At 41.8% G+C, this 23,211-nt stretch overlaps 1 protein-coding gene across 1 annotated transcript in view; it reads right to left on the reverse strand.

Annotated features, from left to right (window-relative positions):
• Positions 1–241: 241 nt before the first annotated feature.
• LOC126188026 (facilitated trehalose transporter Tret1-like) overlaps positions 242–23,211 on the reverse strand; it is a 102,254-nt gene continuing 79,284 nt past the window's right edge. Inside the window, exon 5 of the mRNA XM_049929443.1 lies at positions 242–919. Coding sequence (XP_049785400.1) covers positions 611–919 — 309 coding nt within the window. The 3' untranslated portion in view covers positions 242–610. The remainder of the gene's footprint in view (positions 920–23,211) is intronic.

A 23,211-nucleotide genomic window follows, 5' to 3' on the forward strand; every position in this document is an offset into this window, starting at 1 on the left:
CCCTTCAAAAAGGAGACTGCCAATTTCTTTCCTTTCCCATCCTTCCCCAAGCCAAACTTGTCGTCTGTTTTTAATGACTTCACCTTCCACAAGACACTAAACTTGAGTCTTACTTCTTCCTTAGAGAGAGAGAGAGAGAGAGAGAGAGAGAGAGAGAGAGAGGGGGGGGGGGTAGGGGGTGGAGGTAAATACTGCGAAGATAACATTTTATTACAAATTCATTTACTTATATTTCCAAGCTGATAACATTTTACATTACTTTGTGTGATAAAAATTACAGAATTACGGTTTTGAAGTGTTGCATAAAGGAAGAATACTTGAACTGGTGTGCTTTATTATAAGAGGGGAGTATGATTTCGTAGAAAACTAAAAAAGGAAATGTTTAGTTGAGAGCATTGTACATGCATTGACGATTCTACACCACAGTTTCATCTGCAGGAAACACACATGTCTGGTTTTAAGAGTTCTGCTGATTCAGCAGAATGAGTCGTATTCATTTGTCTGCACGCACATTCACCAAGTAATGCACAGCAACTCATGTTCATTTTGTCCACACTTGAGTCATAGTTGAGAATTGTGTAGCGAGTCATAGTTGAGAATTGTGTAGCCCTCATCCAGGGGAATTTGCTTTCCGCTGCAGCTCCTGCTGGATCTGCAGGAAGGACTTGCCCTTGGTCTCAGGGAGCACAAGTAGCACGAAGACAAAGCCGAGTGCACAGCAGACAGCGAATGCCCAGAAGGCGACATGCTCTCCCAACTCCGGTGCGTCGGCCACCACTTGGAAGAGCCGCACCACGGCAAACCCGTACAGGCCCAGAACAACTGTCATCAGGCATGTACCCACACCTTTCACCGATGGGTGCAGCAACTCTGCTGGGACCACCCATGTCAGCGGCCCGATGCCCAGTGAGTTGAAAACCTAAACACACACACACACACCAATCATCAGTTCCATCATCATGTTGTCTTCCTCTGCAGACAGCTGCAGTTTGACATATCTCATTGAAAGTGAGTATCTTGTCAGAAGTTGACAATATTTCAGCCTGGTTGTATGACCGGAAGTAGATGTGGTATGGCCCTTTTCATTCATCTACCACTGATGATGTACATGATATAGCTTTTAATGCATAGACAGTAATACTTTAAAAATTGGACATTACATTTATCAAAAATTAACAGTTTGGTTTAGGATATGACACTATTATGGAAATCTTGTTTTTCATAAACACAGATGCCAATGAATAGGTACTGCAAATAACTCTCAAAGGAATGGTATGATATGTTTCTCACTGCTAGGGTAGTTTTTTATACAGGGTAATTCAAAATTCCTATTATATCCTTTTAGGGGCTAAGAGGGGACTTGGTTTTGATAAGACACCCATGTTCGAAAATGTATCACTTGGATATAAAATAAGTTTCAAGATCGGATCACTTTCAAATCTTCAAATTCACAATACATGCAGAAGCCGAGAAGAGGATGCCATCATCAGTCCCTTTTGTAATTATGACATCACATAATGCCTTTGTCCGGCTACAGCAACAGTTGCGAGAAATTAGTATGTTTGAAACTAGGAGGGCTGGCTGTGGTCTTCCGTGCACACACTGTGCTCTTGACTTTGACGATGACGTCCTTGATCACATGGAAGAGAACTTTAGGACAAGTACTTGAAACATTGCCCATACCATATCCTCCTGCAGCACACTGGTCAGAACTCATTGCCTCCAAATAGTACAGTTGGAAGTTTTTACTAGTTGCTTTATTGAGAGGAGACAGGCTTTAATACTAAGAGATGGCACAATTAATGTTTTCTAATTTGGAACGTGGCTGGGATGACACTGTTTGGAATTCTTATCATTGTTCTCACTGCTTTTTTTGCCACATAAACACTGTTTTTGTAGGATTTTAATTTACATAGTAAGTAAATCACTCTTTGTCGTTTAATGCACATTTGTTCTGTGTGTGCATCCCATTTCAGTTTTGGGCCCAATTGAATTAATAGTAGTCTGACAGATTTACACTCATTTATCGTTTCACTTTGTTTGTGGATGTAATAATATATTGTTTCAGTTATGTTTTTATTTAATATTTGATCCTTTTTTGTAGCCACTGTGTAAGCACATCCACCATTATCTCTGTTCTCCTTTTCATTTCATCTGTATTGTGACTGGTCAGTACGAGGGCTGTATGATATAAGATATAATATTTAAGCATGCCTATAGTAACAAGTAGGACATTTGATCTACAATTATTTACAGTGACAGCTTGTCTCCTATCTAACAGATGTGATTTGATTAATGATAATTCATTGTCCTTGATTCCATATTCTTGAAATTTATATATTAGGACATAAAGTGATGTAGTGTCAATTACTCTGCTCAGATTGAGGAGCATAGCACAGGCAAAAGAATGCTTTTCAAAGGATTCCAGATCACCTGCAGCCAGAGATTTTACAGCTTCAATGGCCTAAAGCCATATAGTCTCAGCTTATTGTTCTCTAAGAAGATGCATGTCGCTCATTTATGCTGTGTATTGTGGCCTTAGATACAATGGGAATGAGGGACATTGGCATTTTAACTGTCAGGACTGTTTTTGTCTCCTTCCTTATAAACTGGGACAACAGTTGTGTACTTTGAGCCATCAGTGACTTTTCCAACTTGAAACATGCAGTTTATAAGCTAAGGCAGAGGAAACAGTATAATGTCAATTAAATGTTTTAGGATATAATTTGGTAAGCCATAGGTATTTTCACTCTGTGGGTTACCTAGTTTGGAAACAGTTCAGTGTCCAATTTTTCAACTAACCTGAGTGCACTTACGTCTCAAATCAGGTAGGCTTATATTGCCCAAAGTACCTTCAGAATTTTCATATATTTTTGAAGTAGCAGATTTTCCCTGATTTGAACAGTTTACTGCTGCACCGAGGGTTGTGAGTTCAAAACTCACCTGGACTGTAGAATTTTAATTTCTATATTCAGTTTGAGTGTATTCTAGAAGTATCCACAAATGTAAAGAATCACTGTACTGGATTGTTCTGTAGCTGTATAGATACTGTATGTGTTCTGCCTGGAGGCAGCTCGCTCCGCGCTCTTGTATGTGCAATTGCTGAATAAACCTTCGTTAAGTGAAGTTAGTGTTTATCATTCAGCTACTTTCACCTTCTTCTACATGACATTATTCTAGTGGAGGTGCTGGGTATTGGAACTTGTGATAGCACACAATATCGACGACACAGTGGCTCTCATCAGGCCACGACAGAGCCGCCATTTACGTGGCGAGAAACCCGAGTTTGAGCCATACTCAGCAGATCGCAATCAACCAGAGACAGAAGAAGAAGAGGATGTTACGATGACAGCAACTGTGTGCCACCACATGAGACATCCTTCCGGGTTCTCTGGTGATGATGGTCAAGATCCAAACAAGTGGCTGATGGTATATGAGCGTATAGCCAAATTTAACAAATGGGATAATACCGTATGTTTGGCTAACGTATTTTTTTACTTGGTGGGCACTGCCAAGCAATGGTATGAGAACAACAAGGAGAAGTTCACAAGCTGGGAAGTTTTCCAGGCAGAACTGCGCAAGTATTTCGGCAACACACAACGACAGAAGCTCAGGGCACAGTGTCTAGGAGAAACTAAAGCATCTTATATTCAAGACATCATGGATCTGTATAAAATAGTGTATCCCACAATGGAGGAGGAAGATAAGATTGCACATCTCATGAAGGGTGTTGCTTAGGACATGTATCGAGCCCTACTCCCAAAGGAGGTTTCGACAGCAGATGACTTCATAAAATGGTGCCAATATATCGGGACAATGCATTGAAAAAGAATTACATGCAAAAATTTTGAAAGGCTTCCAAACGTTGTTTCGATGTCTGTGATGGAGGAAGAAACTGATTTCGCAAGTGTTCTTCGACAGATAGTGAGAGAGGAAGTTCAGAAGGCACTTTGATTGCACAGCAAGCAAAAAAAACCGAGATGCTTCAAGAGGTCATAAGGGAGGAAGTGGAACAGACATTGAACGCAACCTCTCATCCTTCATTTCCCTTTAAAACGACGAGAAAGTTGAGACCCAGGCAGAGTTCGTTCCTACAATGCCGCACGAGGAACCTGTTTGGGCACCAAGGAAGACTGACGTCTGGAGGACCCAGGATAACCAACTAGTATGTTTCCACTGCGGATGACCGGGACATGTGGTGCGCTATTGTCGAGAAAGGTGACGGATATTTGATGACGCCCATGCCAGAAGACAGCAGACTGATCTTAGCCAACGCCAACTCCAGAACGACGACGATGAGCAAGAAGATGTGGATGGAGTTCCAACGTAGGTCACTATCGCCGCAAGCTAGCCGCTGGAGACGATGCTCCCCAACACGCCGATCAAGGTCTCCATCACTGTGTAGAAGCTCCAGCCGATCACCTAGCTGCTGCAACCTTGAAGACTAAAGGGTGCAACCTTCTGTGGAGATGAGGCCACTGAAGAGAAAAATCCTCCGCTGTCGATCTCTACAAAAATGATAGGAAACTAAGTCAATATCCTCATGGATGGCTGACCAGCCCAAGCTCTTGTGGACTCTGCAGCATCATATTTAGTCATTTCAGAAAAGTACCATCTCCAATTGCAGAAAACTGTATTCGTCGACAACAAAACATTTCTGCTGAAAGGTGGCTAATGGGAAAGATGTGGCTCAAATTCAAAGATATAGTAGCAACAGCAATTGAGAGATTCATACCTCATAAATTGGTAAGAGATGGAACTGATCCCCCATGGTACACAAAACAGGTCCGAGTGCTGTTGTAGAGGCAACGGATAAAGCATGCGAAGCTCAGAAGAACGCGAAATCCCGAAGATTGGCTAAAATTTACAGACGCGCGAAATTTGGCACGGAATTCAATGCGAGATGCCTTTAATAGGTTCCACAACGAAACATTGTCTCGAAATTTGGTAGAAAATCCGAAGAAATTCTGGTTGTATGTAAAGTACACAAGTGGCAAGACGTGGTCAATACCTTCGCTGCGCAGTGCCGATGGTACTGTTACCGATGACTGTGCCGCTAAAGCGGAGTTATTGAATGCAGTTTTCCAAAATTCCTTCACCAGGGAAGACAAATGGAATATTCCAGAATTTGAAACACGAACAGCTGCTAGCATGAGTATCTTAGAAGTAGATACCTTAGGGGTTGCGAAGCAACTCAAATCGCTTGATACGTGCAAGTCTTCAGGTACAGATTGTATACCGATTAGGTTCCTTTCAGATTACGCTGATACGATAGCTCCCTACTTAGCAATCATATACAACCGCTCGCTCACCGATAGATCTGTACCTACAGATTGGAAAATTGCGCAGGTCGCACCAGTGTTTAAGAAGGGTAGTAGGAGTAATCCATCGAACTACAGACCTATATCATTGATGTCGGTTTGCAGTAGGGTTTTGGAGCATATATTGTATTCAAACATTATGAATCACCTCGAAGGGAACGATCTATTGATACGTAATCAGCATGGTTTCAGAAAACATCGTTCTTGTGCAATGCAGCTAGCTCTTTATTCGCACGAATAATGGCCGCTATCGACAGGGGATCTCAAGTTGATTCCGTATTTCTAGATTTCTGGAAAGCTTTTGACACTGTTCCTCACAAGCGACTTCTAATCAAGCTGCGGGCCTATGGGGTATCGTCTCAGTTGTGCGACTGGATTTGTGATTTCCTGTCAGGAAGGTCGCAGTTCGTAGTAATAGACGGCAAATCATCGAGTAAAACTGAAGTGATATCAGGTGTTCCCCAGGGAAGTGTCCTGGGACCTCTGCTGTTACTGATCTATATAAATGGCCTGGGTGACAATCTGAGCAGTTCTCTTAGGTTGTTCGCAGATGATGCTGTAATTTACCGTCTAGGAAGGTCATCCGAAGACCAGTATCAGTTGCAAAGCGATTTAGAAAAGATTGCTGTATGGTGTGGCAGGTGGCAGTTGACGCTAAATAACGAAAAGTGTGAGGTGATCCACATGAGTTCCAAAAGAAATCCATTGGAATTCGATTACTCGATAAATAGTACAATGCTCAAGGCTGTCAATTCAACTAAGTACCTGGGTGTTAAAATTACGAACAACTTCAGTTGGAAAGACCTCATAGATAATATTGTGGGGAAGGCGAGCCAAAGGTTGCGTTTCATTGGCAGGACACTTAGAAGATGCAACAAGCCCACTAAAGAGACAGCTTACACTACACTCGTTCGTCCTCTGTTAGAATATTGCTGCGTGGTGTGGGATCCTTACCAGGTGGGATTGACGGAGGACATTGAAAGGGTGCAAAAAAGGGCAGCTCGTTTTGTATTATCACGTAATAGGGGAGAGAGTGTGGCAGATATCATACGCAAATTGGGATGGAAGTCATTAAAGCAAAGACGTTTTTTGTCGCGGCGAGATCTATTTACGAAATTTCAGTCACCAACTTTCTCTTCCGAATGCGAAAATATTTTATTGAGCCCAACCTACATACGTAGGAATGATCATCAAAATAAAATAAGAGAAATCAGAGCTCAAACAGAAAGGTTTAGATGTTCATTTTTCCCGCACGCTGTTCGGGAGTGGAATGGTAGATAGATAGTATGATTGTGGTTCGATGAACACTCTGCCAAGCACTTAAATGTGAATTGCAGAGTAGTCATGTAGATGTAGACCTACAGGAAGATGTAACATTCATGTGGGTATAAGTGGCCTTACACAACCCATAGTAGTGTATTCATGACGTCATTCTCGAATGGGGCTTGTTGAAAGCTTCTCAGGCAATTATAGATTGTGGTCGCTCGAAGATTATGCTAGATGAGATGAGATACTGTGGACAGGAAGATGTGCATTCGAGTGTGTGGAAACTGTGTGTGCTGGATGAAGTGATCATTCCTGCAGTCAGTGCTAGAAAGGTAACTGTCATGTGTCATTCCATGCAGCACCCCGTGGATCTTGTAGTGGAATGTAAGAGAAGCATACTACTGGAGAATAACTTGGTCATCCCAGCCTCTGTCATCTGGTTTAAGAACAGATTCAGTGAATTGTGGATAGTTAACTGTTGCTGAGAACCGCAGATCCTTCCAAGACGTGTGTAACAAATGCTGAGCCATTAATTGTAGAACAGCTGAGTGTCATAGAAACCTCCCATGCCGAGTCTTTGAGTGAAATTAGCATTACCACTACGAGACAAGATCTTCTAGCTTGACTATCACCAAATCTCACTAAGGAACAACAGAAGAAGCTACTTGCCATTTTTCAAGAGTTTTCTGAATGCTTCAATCCACATGTGAAGAGGACATTAGACAAATCGACAGTGAAACACCGGATTAGCACTGGAGATCATCAGCCAATAAACCAGAGAGCATACCATGTGTCAGCAATGGAACATCGAATAATTCGTGATGAGGTATAGAAAATGATGAAGAATGACATCATTCAGCCTTTGCAGAGCCCATGGTTGTCACCAGTGGTCCTTGTTAGGAAGAAGGATGGCAGTTGGTGCTTTTGTGTTGATTACAGAAAGCTTAATAAGGTAACTAAAAAGGACATTTACCCTCTTCCACGAATTGACGATACACTATATTGTCTGAAGGGGGGCTAAGTTTTTCTCAACCATATCCTAAGTCACATTAATTAACATTTTTGTTTTTTGTGCTTAATTTGGCTTTGTGGTTAGAATTAATAAAAATCCGGGTTCATGAACAAACCTGTAGCTTTTTACATAGCCTTTGGCATCTGAAGAGTCTCAGTTTCTGTCATTTTGAAAGTTTGAGATTAATGCCAGTGGAATAAAGTCAGTGTTGCCATTTGAATAATGTAAAATAAACTGAAGCTCCAAAGAAACTGGTATAGGCATGCGTATTCAAATACAGAGATATATAAACAGGCAGAATACGGTGCTGCCGTTGGCAATGCCTATATAAGAAAATAAGTGTCTGGCGTAGTTGTTAGATCGGTTACTGCTGCTACAATTGCAGGTTATCAAGATGTAAGTGAGTTTGAACGTGGTGTTATAGCCAGTGCATGAGTGATGGGACACAGCATCTCTGAGGTAGCGATGAAGTGGGGTTTTCCCACACGACTATTTCACGAGTGTACTGTTAATATCAGGAATCCAGTAAAACATCAAATCTTCAGCTAGAAAAATATCCTGGAAGAATGGGACCAACAACAACTGGAGAGAATCATTCAATGTGACACAAGTATAACTCTTTCACAAATTGCTGCAGATTTCAATGCTGGGCCATCAACAAGTCTCAGCGTGCAAACCATTCAATGAAACAACATTAATATGGGCTTATGGAGCCAAAGGTTTACTCGTTTACCCTTGATGACACTGGACTTTTGATGATTGGAAATATGTCACCTGGTCGGATGAGTCTCATTTCAAATTGTATTGAGCGGATGGACGTGCATGGGTATGGACACAACCGCATGAATCCATGGACCCTGCATGTCAGCAGGGGACTGTTCAAGCTGGTGGAGGCTCTGTAATGATGTAGGGCATGTGCAGATGGAGTGATATGGGAGTCCTGATACATCTGGATACAACTCTGACAGGTGACACATGCATAAGCATCGTGTATGATCACCTGCATCCATTCACAGCCATTGTGCAATCTGATGGACTTGGGCAATTCCAGCAGGACAATGCGATATCCCACACGTCCAGAATTGCTACAGAGTGGGTCAAGGAACACATTTCTGAGTTTAAATGCTTTTTCTGGCCACCAAACTCCCCAAACATGAATATTATTGATCATATTCGGGATGCCTTGCAACATGCTATTCAGAAGAGATCTCCACCCCCTCGTATTCTTACAGATTTATGGACAGCCCTGCAGAATTCATGGTGTCAGTTCCCTCCAGCACTGCTTCAGACAGTAGTTGAGTCCATGCCATATCGTGTTGTGGCACTTCTGCATGCTCGTGGGGGCCCTACACAGTATTAGGCAGGTGCACCAGTTTCTTTGTCTGTTTGGTATAGTTTTTTAAACTTCTAATCTTGCATAAAATTAATTTGAAATCAATGTCAGTGACAAAATGTGCTGATCCCAGAATTGTTTTTCATAGTGTCTCAACATGATCAAATTACTAATGAATCCCTTTCTTTCCTCCACCCTTCACATGCTTCTGTCAAGTGACATGAACATTGTAAGACTACATACAACAGCACTTTAAGTTATTTTGTACATTCGCAAACTTGGTAGCAGTCATTCTGTAAATTCTGTCAGTGGCAAATCCTGTGATTGGCTCACTCTACCACAACAGTTATTTTAGTCAGTGCCAGCACTCGATTCTTGTGAATACGCCACTAAAAATCTAATTGTCAAATTCGCATGTGGCACTTTAAAATTCTTATTCCATGTGTTGAATGATTTTAATATCACAAACATGGCTGATCATTATCAGCAACTATACAATAATTTTATTTGGTTAAGGACTCAGGTACAGCCAAAAGTTGTGAATGGTAAATATTAATTCTTTTCTGGATTTGAATATACATTTCCATTTGTAACAGGGTTAACGTTCAACAGCTCCTGAAGAAGGATAACCTGTGTACATCTCAAACCAGTAAAGAATAAACATATACCATTTGCAACTCTTGGCTGTACCTGATTTCTTCATTGAAGTCAAAATATGCTGGAGGAATTGTAGAAGGCACATGATAAGTTGACCAATACCACATGGAGTGAAGCAGGATACAGGAGCACATAGATTTGTTGTTCCATGGTGAAGGAACACAATAGGGGGAATGTTTTCTTATTTATCTTAATGCAGACAACTCATGGTGTGTTTGCTTAGTACTGGTTAGGTGGTATGGTACAAATTTAAAGTGGAAGTATAAATTAATGTACTTTTTCTAACAAATTAAAGTGATGTTTTACAGGTTTTACATTTAATTAATACCTTTTCTCTTGCAGTATCAAAATATGTAATGTGTCCTAAATTTGTGCGTAGAAAGTGTAGTCACCATAATCATCAGTAGAACATGACAGACGTTTTGAACTGCAAGGTAAAGTTAATACCCCAGTGTGGGGTCACTATAATGTTTGGCTGACTCTGAAAAGAAACTGAAAGTGGACAGTTGAATGCACAGGAACTGTTGTTTTGTACCTATAAGAATGTGTTTTAAATTCAGATGTTGTACAGCAAGCCTTTCAACTGAACCAAACAGCCACTATGTTGATCCAAGTGTTTACGAAGCTAGCATATCATATTTGGTGCTTTTCATTGTTGAATTTGGGTATTACTAAAATTTACAGTTTAAGTGATATACCATGTTAAAGATCTCTCCAAAACACATTTTTCATACAGTTAGCTGTGCTAAAGTGTCGGTAAAAGTTATGTTTGGTGATTAAATATTCTATAAATCTTGGTATTATTTAGCAGTTGATTAAGGAAAGGAAGGCTATAAACTTTTTTTAGAAAGCTCTTGGGTAAAATTGACCAGTTGGAACTATGGTTCCAACTGGTCAATTTTACAGTCTTCTATCTCTGTATCACTAGCAACATAACCTCAAGTATGTTTAGGAACAAAAGTGATAAAAAAAGCTGTATTAGCCAGCCAATAACACCAGTTACTTTTTTAATGTAGAAAATGATGCATAACCTTGTCCCCCTGAAATGACACTTGCTGAGGTGAATAATTACTAAAAAAAACTTGTAAAAACGTTTGTACTATCAGTGACATAGCTGCAAGAGGGCCTACAATTGAAATGCTAATATCTTACGTATTTTTATAAGTATTACTGACAATTTAGCTTTTGGGATGAAATTGTAACTGGTAATGGCTAGTAAAATACTGGGCTTTGATTGGCTGTTCCATTTAAATGGCCAGTAAAATAGTGGGTTGTGACTCAGAGAGCAAAACACGTCCATGTTGGCTTAGAAGCTGTCTGGTTGGCATATTTCCAAGAAAGTTGTGTTATTTAGGAGAGGAGAGGAGAGGGGCAGGTAACGGGAGTGGGAGGGGGAGGGTGGATGTGACTTGGGGCATTTTGATGTCATACATTTGCTGTTGCCCCTGTAAGTTGCAGTGCAAATGTCAAAGGTCAGTTTGTATCTTGAATGCCCATTGCGTTCCTACTGTAGTTAGCACAAATATAAACTTTTCGACTGTCTCCTTCTAATTAGGCTCTACTTGACACCTAGGAAAGTGGTAGATGTATGATGGAGAACTGGCACATTTTACTACTACTGTTATATAGTGTCGAACACACCAGTATTGTCCAAGATGACAAGTGGAGCAGAATCTGCACCTTGATCTCCAAGAAGACATGACCTCAACTCTCTTGATTTTTCTGTCTTGGATCACCTAAAATGTGGAAAGTATAGCACCTCTGTTGACACAGTTAAGAAGTGGAGCAATGAACTTGCTAGAGGAACAGGAAAGGGAAAGTGTGTTACAAGGTATCCTCCACTATGCACGATATTGTGTCTTTGAGTATGGAGATATGTCTACCAGTGTGTGTTGAAATATGACAGCTGCTGGATCGTGGCCCATCGAAAGTGTGTTTTACTGTGCCGCGATATTACTACTCGTGTTGGTCTGGGTAGAAAAACTGTTATGCGAATATGGAATCAATGGATTCAGGAGGGCCGTAACAAACATGATGCAGGATCTTAGCAGCCCCATGTGATTAGCACCAAAGAGGACAGACATAGTCTTTACTCGGCCAAGCTGGATCGTACAGATACAGTCATATACCAGGTATCAGGAAATGGGCGCATATCCTTACTGGCAATGTGGCTTCTCTGTAGTACTACACACAGTCAGCAGGGTGACAACTGTTGCAGAGTCGATTGACGCGGCAATAAAGAGGCGCAGTGTCAGGGACTCACCGACCACACTGGACACAGGACTGGTACCATGACATCCTGGTTCTGTGTACAGCATAACGATGGATGTATCCATGTGTGGAGGCTCTGAACTTTGCCAGATTGCGTTCTTCATAGTCATTAGGGTCTGAAATTTGGCGTAATGGTCTGGGATGTCATTGGGTGCACAACACAATTACCTTTGGCTCACACAGCCAGTAATTTGGACAGCAGCCATTACATGTTTGATGTGTTAAGTCCAGTAGCTGTGCACTATCTTCGAAGACTCTGTGGCATTGTCTTTCAACAAGACAATGCAAAAATACATTTTGTCCGCACTATGCTGACCTACAGGAGGTGGACAAAAATATGGGAACACCAAAAACACAAGACACTGTCATGCCCAATAAGGTGTAGGAAAACTGTTGGCTTTCAAAACAACTTCCAGTCATCTCGGAATGGATAAGTACAGGTCCTATATGGTTTTCAAGGCAATCCTTTTCCATTCTTCCTGTAAAATTGTGGCAAATTCATGTAACGACGATTGAGGTGGATAACTATGGCTCTGTAATATTGAGATATGGTGATTGCGACTTCCAGGGAAGATGAGACAAATGTGAGCTGTGTAAGCACAGGGCGTGTCGACCTGAACCAGAGCATCGCCATTGGGAAATAACAGTTGTATCATGGGCTGGACCTGATCAGCCAAAATGGGCACATAACCCTTGGCAGTAATGCTACCTTGCAGAGGAACAATTGGGCTCATAGAATGCCATGATATGGGAGCCCAAGTCATCATTGAATGACTGCTATGTTTCACTCTTGGCAGCAAGTAGTCTGCATTTTAGGTTTGTGGCGGCTTACGCCAGACGTAAACTCGACCAGAACAATGTTCAACAAGACTTCATGACCAAATGACTTTTTTCCATTGCTCCACTGATGTGTCGTTTTGGAGTCCGCTCTGCAATTTGCAACTTATTGAGCTTTTTTCGTTTTGTCTTGATGCTGACAAGGTTCGAGAATGCGACATTCAGTTCTACAATGACTTTTGCGGCTGTTGTTCTCTCATTTTTCGTTACAATCCTTTTCACTGAGTGTCTGTCGCGATCACTGAACACACACTTTAGCTAACGTTGTGGTTTAGTGGATGATATTTTTTCGCTTTCCCTGTATGTGGTACAAATATGCGATACGGTGGTTCTTGAAAAACCAAAAACGTCCGTTTACCTTGGATATGGAAGTATCAAACATACGAGCACCAGCAATCTGCTCACGTTCAAATTCACGTTCGTGCGACAAAATGCACTTACGACTACGCAGACACTGTTTTGACCACGACATAACATTTGCGACGTTATGAGGACATTTCACATGTGCCCTTCGTGGTCAAATACACCAGCGCCACCTGCAGGTTTGCCTAGTATCTGCATTTATGTTCAAGCGCGAATTTCTCGCAGTTTCCATATTTTTGCCCAACCCCTGGACCTCGATACAGAGGGTGTTCGATGTAGCCCTCGTCAGCATGTTCTCCGAAATCTCTCACCCACTGAAAACGTGTGTGTTGTCGAGAGATGACACATTGCTACTCGCCAGCCATTACTATTGACGAACTCTGACATACGAGTAGAATATTGAAGCATAGTGGAACGACGTACTCGTATCTGCCATTCAAGCTCAGTCCAACTCGATGGCTAGCCAGTTTACAGCCGCTTTTGTTAGAACGGGTGGCAGTTCAATACTAAATTTCGCATCTTGTATACTACCAAATCAATTACAGGTTTAACAATCCTACCATACAGTGCATGCGCAATAGCTGGAATTCCGGTACTTGTTATCCTTCGTGACGTTACAGTTTACAAGCACAACACTATACGTAAACGAATAACAGCCCGCAAACAACGTCTCAGCAACGCAGCATTGTTGCTGTAATCAATGAAGGTAATCAGATTAATATAACGCTGTAAGACTACCGGTGTGGGTGAGTAGGTTAGTACTTAGTTTTTAATTCGACCTTCGAGTAGCTCAGTCGGTTTTTCCGTTCTCTTCTGTATGTTATAATGATAAAACTTTTAAAGGTATTTAGACTCAAAACGACCCTGTCAGGTAAGCAAGATTTTATCTACTGAGAAACAATGCTCGACAAAAATTCTAACGGTAATCTAGCCTTTCTTTATCTCGGATACAAAGCATGTGGGAACACAGACTAATCATCGCCTTGGAGTAACAAGGTTACACACATTTCAAGAACAAAATATTATCTCGCTGCACGTGACTGACAAGACATTTAAATCGATTAATGTTACTATCTTAGTCTCCGTACTTACATGAAACGTAACATTTATTTGAAACTGGCGCTTGAATTCTCACATTACTTCTCTGACATGCAACGTATCTTATTCTTGCATGTGTTATACATAAACATAGTGGTATGCTTTTTCTTATCTTTTATTTTATTTTTGTAAGTACCCCATTTTTACGGGAGACAGTTCTGTTCTAAAGTAGATATAAAATGTGTATTGCAATAGCAGTCAGTTGTGGCGAGGTCAGTACTTACTGCTCTGGGCTTGTCTTCCTGGGGCGTTAGTTGCTCATATCGCTTGTGTGGCCAGATGGAAACCATCGTGCGGTCATGGAAGCAAGACAAGTTCGATTTAGCATCAACGAGTGACAGTGTGATGGCAGGAATTGCAAGTGCCAGTCTCATAGGGCTACATACTTTAGCAGACATATAAATGGGCGTTGTTATAATGAACTACCGTGCGACAAACTATTTAGAGAACGTTAGCCTTGCAGGATAGAGTAGCATGGAGAGCTGCATCAAACCAGTCTCAGGACTGAAGACTACAACAACAACAGCCTTGCAGAAAGACAACGGATATGATTTAGGTATGTCGAGGTACCAGCCCATTTCCTACGCCTTGTACGACAGTACCTAACAAAAATTTTGAATAGGTGATGGATTGGTCGAGGATGTCAGGTGGCATCTCCTCTTACCCCCCCGCCCCAATCTTTCACCGTTTACTTGTCCTTAATTTCTGAGATTTAAGGCTATGGGAACATTTGAAAGCTTTGGTAAACTCCATACCCATCGGCAGTGCGTCACGTGTCTCATGTGTGTGGCCAGATTTGAGAGCAGCCAGGTGTGTTCACACGAGTTGGTGATTCTTTGAGAAAAAGGACTGAAGAACGTGTAAATATGGGTGTATACTCTGGTGATCACCACCTGTGCTGTCAACAGACAAATATATGTCGTAGGACAAAAGGCCCAAATTTCAACAAGTATTTGTTTCCAGACATCTGTTTATAGGACTTTTTTTTCTAATTTTGACCACTACTATTTCCTGTAAAATATGGAACACTTAAAAAGAGCCGGCCGCGGTGGCCGAGCGGTTCTAGGCCCTCAGTTCGGAACCGCGCTACTGCTACGGTCGCAGGTTCGAATCCTGCCTCGGGCATGGATGTGTGTGATGTCCTTAGGTTAGTTAGGTTTAAGTAGTTCTAAGTTCTGGGGTACTGATGACCACAGCTGTTAAGTCCCATAGTGCTCAGAGCCATTTGGACCATTTTTGAACTTAAAAAGAAACAGTGTGTATAATATTATTTCATCCTGCTCCTAATGCCACATTGTCAAGAAAGTCATTGAAACTTGATTTCTGATTGGATAGCGGGATTGTAGTGGCGGGGACTGATGTCCTTTATTGATAGCTTCATGTATTTTAATTGCTTTGTTTCTTTCTGACCAGTGGCGTGAGGGGGTGCTGATTAAAACGTATTCGATGTGAGTTATTACGCTAGTAAGTGCTAATTAAGCCCTTTTTCTTAATAAAACAGTCCATTTCACTTCCTGTACGTCTTTAATTACAATGATGTTTCAGCTCCTGGCGTAATCAGATCTGTAACTAAACACAGGTGTCTTATCCAAAGAGGAGCAGTTTGCTGGGAAGAATGGGGAGGAAATATGCATCGTCAGTAAACTGAACACGAAGATTGAATAAGAAAGAGTAATTATCTAGAAGACAGGCAAAGGGATGCTATTGTAGTAGTGTAGGATGAAGACTACATACGTAAGACAGAAATTTTTCATAGAAAAGTCGAATCATGGAAATATATTATTATACAAATATATTATTACACCGTTTATTGAAGCTCTGGTACCTGAAAATAGCCATGTTTTGTTAGTCGTGTTGGACTAATAATTCTCAAATTCTCTCAAAAATATAATACTTTATTTTTTTGTTCTGGTCATTTCCAGTGGACTTTGTCTTTCCCATACAGTTCACCTAAGTGCCCTCATCAGTCGACTCAGTCCCAATTCCGGAATATTCGTCTTTGTCGTATAAAACCGTAGCATATTGCTCAGCTGATAATTTGGTTTTCAACATTTGGTAATGCTGGACATCATCTTCCACACCAGAAAAACTGTAAGAATCACATTCAGACTCTAATACCATTTCATTTTCTTGTTGAGGTTGCTTTGGCCCGGGCTAAGATAACCCCATATTTTGCAAAGATGTTCACCATTTTAAAGAAGTGTTAAATATATTATCTAAATTGAATTTCACAGAAATAACAGTTTCTGACCTTGTTACCTAATACTGACGGAATGCAAAATTACACTCACTGTATTTTTAGCTTAACTGACGTGAACGTTATTGGGGAGTAATAGCTGTTAAAATATTTATGAACAATATTGAGTTGGGTGCTGCCAACACGATGTTATTTCATAGAATTCACTACCTTCTAGATCATTATTCACACATAGTAAATGGATGCTGTCTAATTTGCTCCACGCTAATAGCGTAATTTTAGTAACAAAAAATTAAATTTTTTCCCACCAGTGAGTTAAAGTTAACAACAAATGGCCAAAGTAATCCCAGATAAATCACCATTTAGTTTATGGCAGACGTTACCATCTACCACTACTAGTCGTTCCCTTTCCTGTTCCATTTCCAAGTAGAGCAAGGGAAAGAAGACTGTGTCTATGTCTTAATACACAAAGGAATTACATACATGGCTGCGAGTGGCCATTGACTGAAATCAACGGGGGAAAGTGAAAATTTGTGCCGGACTGGGATTCGAACCTGGGTCTCTTGCTTAAGAGGCCGATGCTCTGACACTGAGCTCATTATAACTGCACGGACTAGCCTGGCACTCCTCCTGTCAGACCTAAATTGTCAACTTACCCACGTACTACACATGTAGTGCTCCTTGCCCATTATCATCATTACTAGCGGCATTTCGCCGATTTCCGTAAGCGTTCGAGCATGATGTGCATCTGCACCGAAGAGATCATTGCCGTCTCGCCTTAATTATGTATATCTAAATTTTCTCAGTAACGTCTCGCGAACTGATCGTAGTCCTCCGTTCACGGATTTCCAACTGAGTCCGAGCATTTCAATAATACTTACTTGATGATCGAACCTACTGCTAATAAATCTAACAGCACGCCTCTAAATTGATTCGTTGTCTTTCTTTAAATCGACCTGGGAGGACCGAAACACTCGAGCAGCACTCTAAGAATGGATCGCACTAGTGCTCTATTGCTCTATGCCTATTCTGCCTTATGGATGCACTACACATACTTAGAATTATCCGAATAAACCGAAGGCGACCACTCGCCCTCCGTACTGCCGACTTTACATGCTCTTTACTGTTCATATTGCATTGCCTTGTCATGCCAAGATATTTGATTAGATGTGGCTGTGTCAACCAGCAGACCACTAATATTCGAAAAGACTGTTTTTCCTAGTCATCAGCATTAACTTCCATTTTTCTATATTTGAAGCAAATTTCCATTAATCACACCAAACAGATATTCTGTTTAAGGCATCCTGTATCCTCCAACAGTCACTCAACGACGAGACTTTCGCATTCTGTCACACTTCCCTGGGGCACTCCAGACAATATCCTCGTGTCTGATGAACACTCGCAGTCCAACACAACGTACTGGATTCTATTACTTAAGAACTGTTCGAGTCCCTCATGTATCTGAGAACGCATTCCGTATTCTCGGACCTTCGTTAACAGTTGGCAGCGGTACACCGTACCAACGTTTTTCGGAAATTTAGAAATATGAAATCTATCTGTTGGCGTTCGTCCATGGTTCGGAGGCTACTATGAGAGAAGAGAGAAAACTTAATTTTGCACGAGTGATGGTTTCTATATTCGTGCTGTTTTGTAGACAGAAGCTTTTCTCTCTCACCGAAATTTATTATATTGGAACTTAGAATATGCTCAAGACTTCTGCAGCAAACCGATGTCAAAGACAGCGGCCTCTAATTTCGCGGGTCTGTTCTTTTACCCTTCTTATATACAGGAGTCACCTGCGCTTTACCAGCTGCTTGAGACTTTGCAGTGGACGAAACATTCACGATAGATGCGAGCAAATTAAAGGGCTAGTGCTGTGGAGTACTCTGTGAAATGGATCTTCGGTTCCATCCGGACCTGGTGACATTTGTTTTCAACTCTTTCAGCTGCTTCTCGACTACAGGGATGTCTGTTTATATATGCGCCATACGGGAGTCTTTGCGACGATCAAGCGATGGTATGTCTGTACGATCCTCTTGCATGAATGATTTTTTAAACGTGAAATCGAAAACTTTAGCATTCCATTTGCTGCCTTGTATTCCCACACCAGACTGGTCGACGCGTGACTGTACAGAAGCCTTCGACCCTTTCGGGACTTTACGTAGGCCCAGGATTTTCTCGTGTTCTCGGCAAGACCTTTTGCAAACGCATGCCGGTGGAAGTTGTATGTTTCGTGCTTTGAAGAATGTGATATTTTTAAATCTGAAATAGTGAATTTTGCAGGGACATGAATATCCACATTTCTGTTACGATAGAAGTACGACAGTTGTAGAGTGGCCTGTTGCAAAATATTTTCCTCAAATCCTTCGTATAAAAATGTCCCCTATCGCCAGTGGTAGCACACACCACTGATAGTTCAGTAACGTGCTCGCAGTTACTTACAACCAATATTGTGTGGGAACTAGCAGCACATAACACGCTCTAAAGTAGATTAAACGCTATAAACTCTACAAAATATACGAAGGGATTCCACAAGCTTTGAGCAAAGAAACATGCCAGAGCACATCCGATATTACATAAAAACTGACCCTTCCCTAATAACAGCACCAAGGCTAACTACTTCACATTCTACCTGGGAGATTCTTTCACTATCCTGCTTAGACACCAACTTTGATCGCTCCATGGATCCCAGTAAGCCTGAACGAAATAATATACACTGATGAGCCGAAACATCATGATGTCAAATTATGTTAACTAAAGGTAGGGGGGAGAGAAAGGATAGGAAAGGGAACTGCGTCGGGACTTCACGCGGAATCAGCGACGACGAGCGAAAATTTGTGCCGGACTGGGATTCGAACCCAGGGCCTCATGCTTACTAGAAAGTTGCGTTAACCACTGCGCCACCCAGACGCAATATTTATCGCAATTGTGCAGACTATCTGGGCACGCCTCTTGGCCGACTCACAATCCCACCTAGTGCCATATACCTGCAGTCCCTGTCCACGTCCCCCATGCTTGCTATTTTGAGATTTCCGCAGAAGGTCGGACGTAAATGTGCCTCCGTACTGAGAGTGGTGGATTCATTACCTATCGAAGTGAATCAGTTACATGAATGCGTGGTGTCTGTACTTTCGGACATGTCCGAAAGAACAAACACCATGCATTAACATAATTATGAACTCAGCCCACCATGGCCGGCCTCGGTGGCCGAGCGGTTCTAGGCGCTTCAGTCCGGAACCGCGTGACTGCTACGGTCGCAGGTTCGAATCCTACATCGGGCATGGATGTATGTGATGTCCTTAGGTTAGTTAGGTTTAATTAGTTCCAAGTTCTAGGGGACTGATGACCTCAGAAGTTAAGTCCCATAGTTCTTAGAGCCATTTGAACCATTTCAGCTCACCATGAGATTGAATTCCATCTGGTAGTGCTGCGGACAAGTGAGGAAAGTGTAGGGTGTGTGACGGATATAAGAGCAGATATTTCTATTGGTGACTGAGGATGGTATACTGAACAACATTACATCGATATTTACGTCATCTGCAGACTAGCAGTTATAGCCATTACAACTTGTATGTTTTTAGACTGGGCAGTACCTCCAAGCAGGCGAGGCAAGTCCTAGCCATTAATGCTTATTTCCACAGTGCAGCAGATTAATCTATACTGACAGGCATAGTCCACTTAGTTGTGCAGTTATGACTGTGCAGAAAACATCAGGTCGTAAAGATTGTATAACATGTTTGTGGAAAGACTGTGCGACACAGAGAAAAAGCAAGATGTTTGTATATATTAAGGGACTACATATAAAAATATCTGAACTTATATCCATTATACCCTGTATAAGCAGAACAGAGGTGAATGGATGATCGTAAACCTGTGTACCTCAACTCACATCCAATACTAACTCTCACATTTCCCAAACCTTTATTTCTTCTTGGATTACCTTTGGATCCAGTACACAATCCGCAAAACCCAGTCCCAGCACTCAATGTCCTATTTGCTAATCACCAATCCAGGTCCCATACTGCACCACTACATCCGTAACCCACCTTCCTTGCGTCTTGATGCTTTGATGCCTCTCTGTGGGAACTTGGGCCAACTCCCACTGCCCAACGATGGAATCAGTCCCAAGATACGGACGGTGGACAGAAATATACATACACCAAATACACAAACACATTAACACACCTAATTTCGTGTAAGAAACCCGTTGGCATTCAAAACAGCTTTCAGCCATCTCAGTACGGGTCAATATAGGTCATGTATGATTTCGAGTGGTATCTGATACCATTCTTCCGACAAAATGGTGGCAAGTTCACATGATGGAGGTGGACAGCGATTACGCGCCCTTTTGTCCAAAGTGGACCACAAAGGCTCAATAATATTGGGGTCTGGCGATTGTGGTGACCAGAGCAGATACGAAAATTCATGCTCATGCTCACAAAACCAACCCTGGATGATGCGAGCTGTGTGAATGGGGGTCATGTCGTCATGGAATATAACATTACCATTGGGGGACCAATATTGTTCCCTGGGCTACACATGATCAGCCGGAATGGTCACGTAATTGTTGGCAGTAATGCGACCTTGCAGAGTACCAATGGGGCCTATGGAATACCATGACACAGCTGGTCAAATCATAACCACAATCCCACCATTTTTCACTGTTTCACTCTTGGTAGCAAGCAGTCTAATTGTAGGCACAGCCTACATCAGACGTAAATTGGAAACCGTGTGAAACAAGACTCATCCAATCAAATGACAATCCAGGTTATATGACTTTGGGACCATGTTTTCCTTTTGCAGGCATTTGCATCACAGATGTGTGATTTTGAAATTCCATTTCGCCCTGAAATTCTCAGATAACGGAGCTCCGTTTGTGTTGTTCGTGTACTGGTAGTGTGACTGCACATTCAGTTCTGCAGTGACATTTGCAGCTGCCTTCATCTTATTTTTCGTTCTAATCCTCTACAACGATCGTCTGTCACAATCACTCAAGACACACAATTGTCCACGTTGTGACTTAGCGGGTGATGTTTCCCACTTTCCACGTATGCAGTTCAAGTCTTCGATACGGCGCCTCTTAAAACACCAAACACTTCAGCCATCTTGGTTACAGAAGCATCCACCGTACGAGCACCAACGATTTGCCCACCTTCGAATTCAATTACCTTAGACACAGTGCAATCACAGCTACACAGAACACTGCTCTGACCATGACTGACACTTGCAACGTACTGAGGGCGTTCCACGGTTGTCACTTGTGGTCAAATGCAACAGCGCCACCCGCAAGCTTGGCTAGCACCAGCTTTTATCTTTAACCATGCATTTCTCACGCTGTTTCCATATTTGTGTCCAACACCTCTACACCCTTCATTCCAGCCCTAGTCACAATTCCCCAATTCACACCATCTTCCCTCTTTCCTCCGGTCCCCATGCCTCATTCTTCCTCATCCATGACTTTTATTCGCTATCTACGGTTCCACAACGCCCCATAATCATAGCTCACCATTACACTTCCATAATGAACGTGATTATTTTCATGCATCACTAACACCACCATTATACCATACCAGCATTATTCTTATCAAAGATTACCCAGAGTGTACCAAAAAGAATCATCCGATTTGGCACTCTTGTATTTCTGAAACTAATAAACATATACAATGAATTTTATTTTTTGATGAACGGGAAAATCAGAAAGTTTTTTTCATACCTTTTCGTATTTAATCAATATTCCCGCCTTTAGATTTCTGCGGACTCCTTGTGAAACTATGGCTGATGCGTTCGACTTCTACGTAAAACATTCGGGGACGGCAAGGCGATTTGCCTGTACATAAACAACATCTTTCTCGGAATTGTTCATGCCATCGTCTAATGCTCTGTGCTGTAGGAGGATCCACACAATACCTAGTACGAAAGTCACGCTGAACAATTATTACTGACCCACACGGCGCAAAACGTAGAACACAAAACGCTTTCTGTTGTCCCGACACCATTTTTACTAGAACTGAAGTGGGCACTCTCTGCCGTTACCTAACGGGAACCACGTAAAACTCTCGAGTTTGCTCTTTCCAGCAGTGCGTTGTTCATGCACATATCTCAAATAACATAATAGTTATGATTTTTTAAAATCGGATTATTCTTTTTGATACACGCTGTATTTTATGGTAGTGACGTTGGAGTGAGGCATGGGAGATTGGGAGCGTATGGATAGCTAGGTGGGTGGTACCATATGGGCATTACGTCAGGCTTTACTCTTCCTTTCCGTTTATAAGGATACTGGACGAGATGGGAAGGGGATGGAGGTTTAGCAATATATCTACAAGATATACGAGAAAAGGAGCAGGGTTGAGCCTTTAGGCATGCCAGCAGTAGGATAAATATACAAGAACAGGTATGGTTCACTGGGGCATATGTAGAGCAGTGAGGAGGAAAGAGAATTCAAAGCACATGTTACCTGAAAACGGATGTCTATATTTTGGAAAGAAGACTACAATGATATTCCTGACAGAAGACTTGGATGTCAAGAAAGACAACGATACTTGATATTCGTTCATGTAGTTGTGTGGATGTAAAGTAGATAAAGTGAGCGAGATGCCCATTTGTGATGTAGTTAGGACTGAAACGACATTGAATGTTGTAATAGGTAGGTATGTTGCTACCTAGTAATGGATATGTTGGCTGAAGATGTTTTTAAGGATTTTTCTAAGCACAGGAGTGAAGCTGATGAGTTGGTACCATGACGTGTGGGTGGCTGGATTACCAGCTATTGGGAAAAGTAGTACGAGCGGCGTTCAATAAGTACTGCAACACCTTTTTTTCTGAAAGAAAATTTTACTCAGGTCTCCAATGCATC

This window comes from Schistocerca cancellata, chromosome 5, assembly GCF_023864275.1.
Source record: "Schistocerca cancellata isolate TAMUIC-IGC-003103 chromosome 5, iqSchCanc2.1, whole genome shotgun sequence".
In the NCBI taxonomy this organism is placed as follows: Eukaryota; Metazoa; Arthropoda; class Insecta; order Orthoptera; family Acrididae; genus Schistocerca; species Schistocerca cancellata.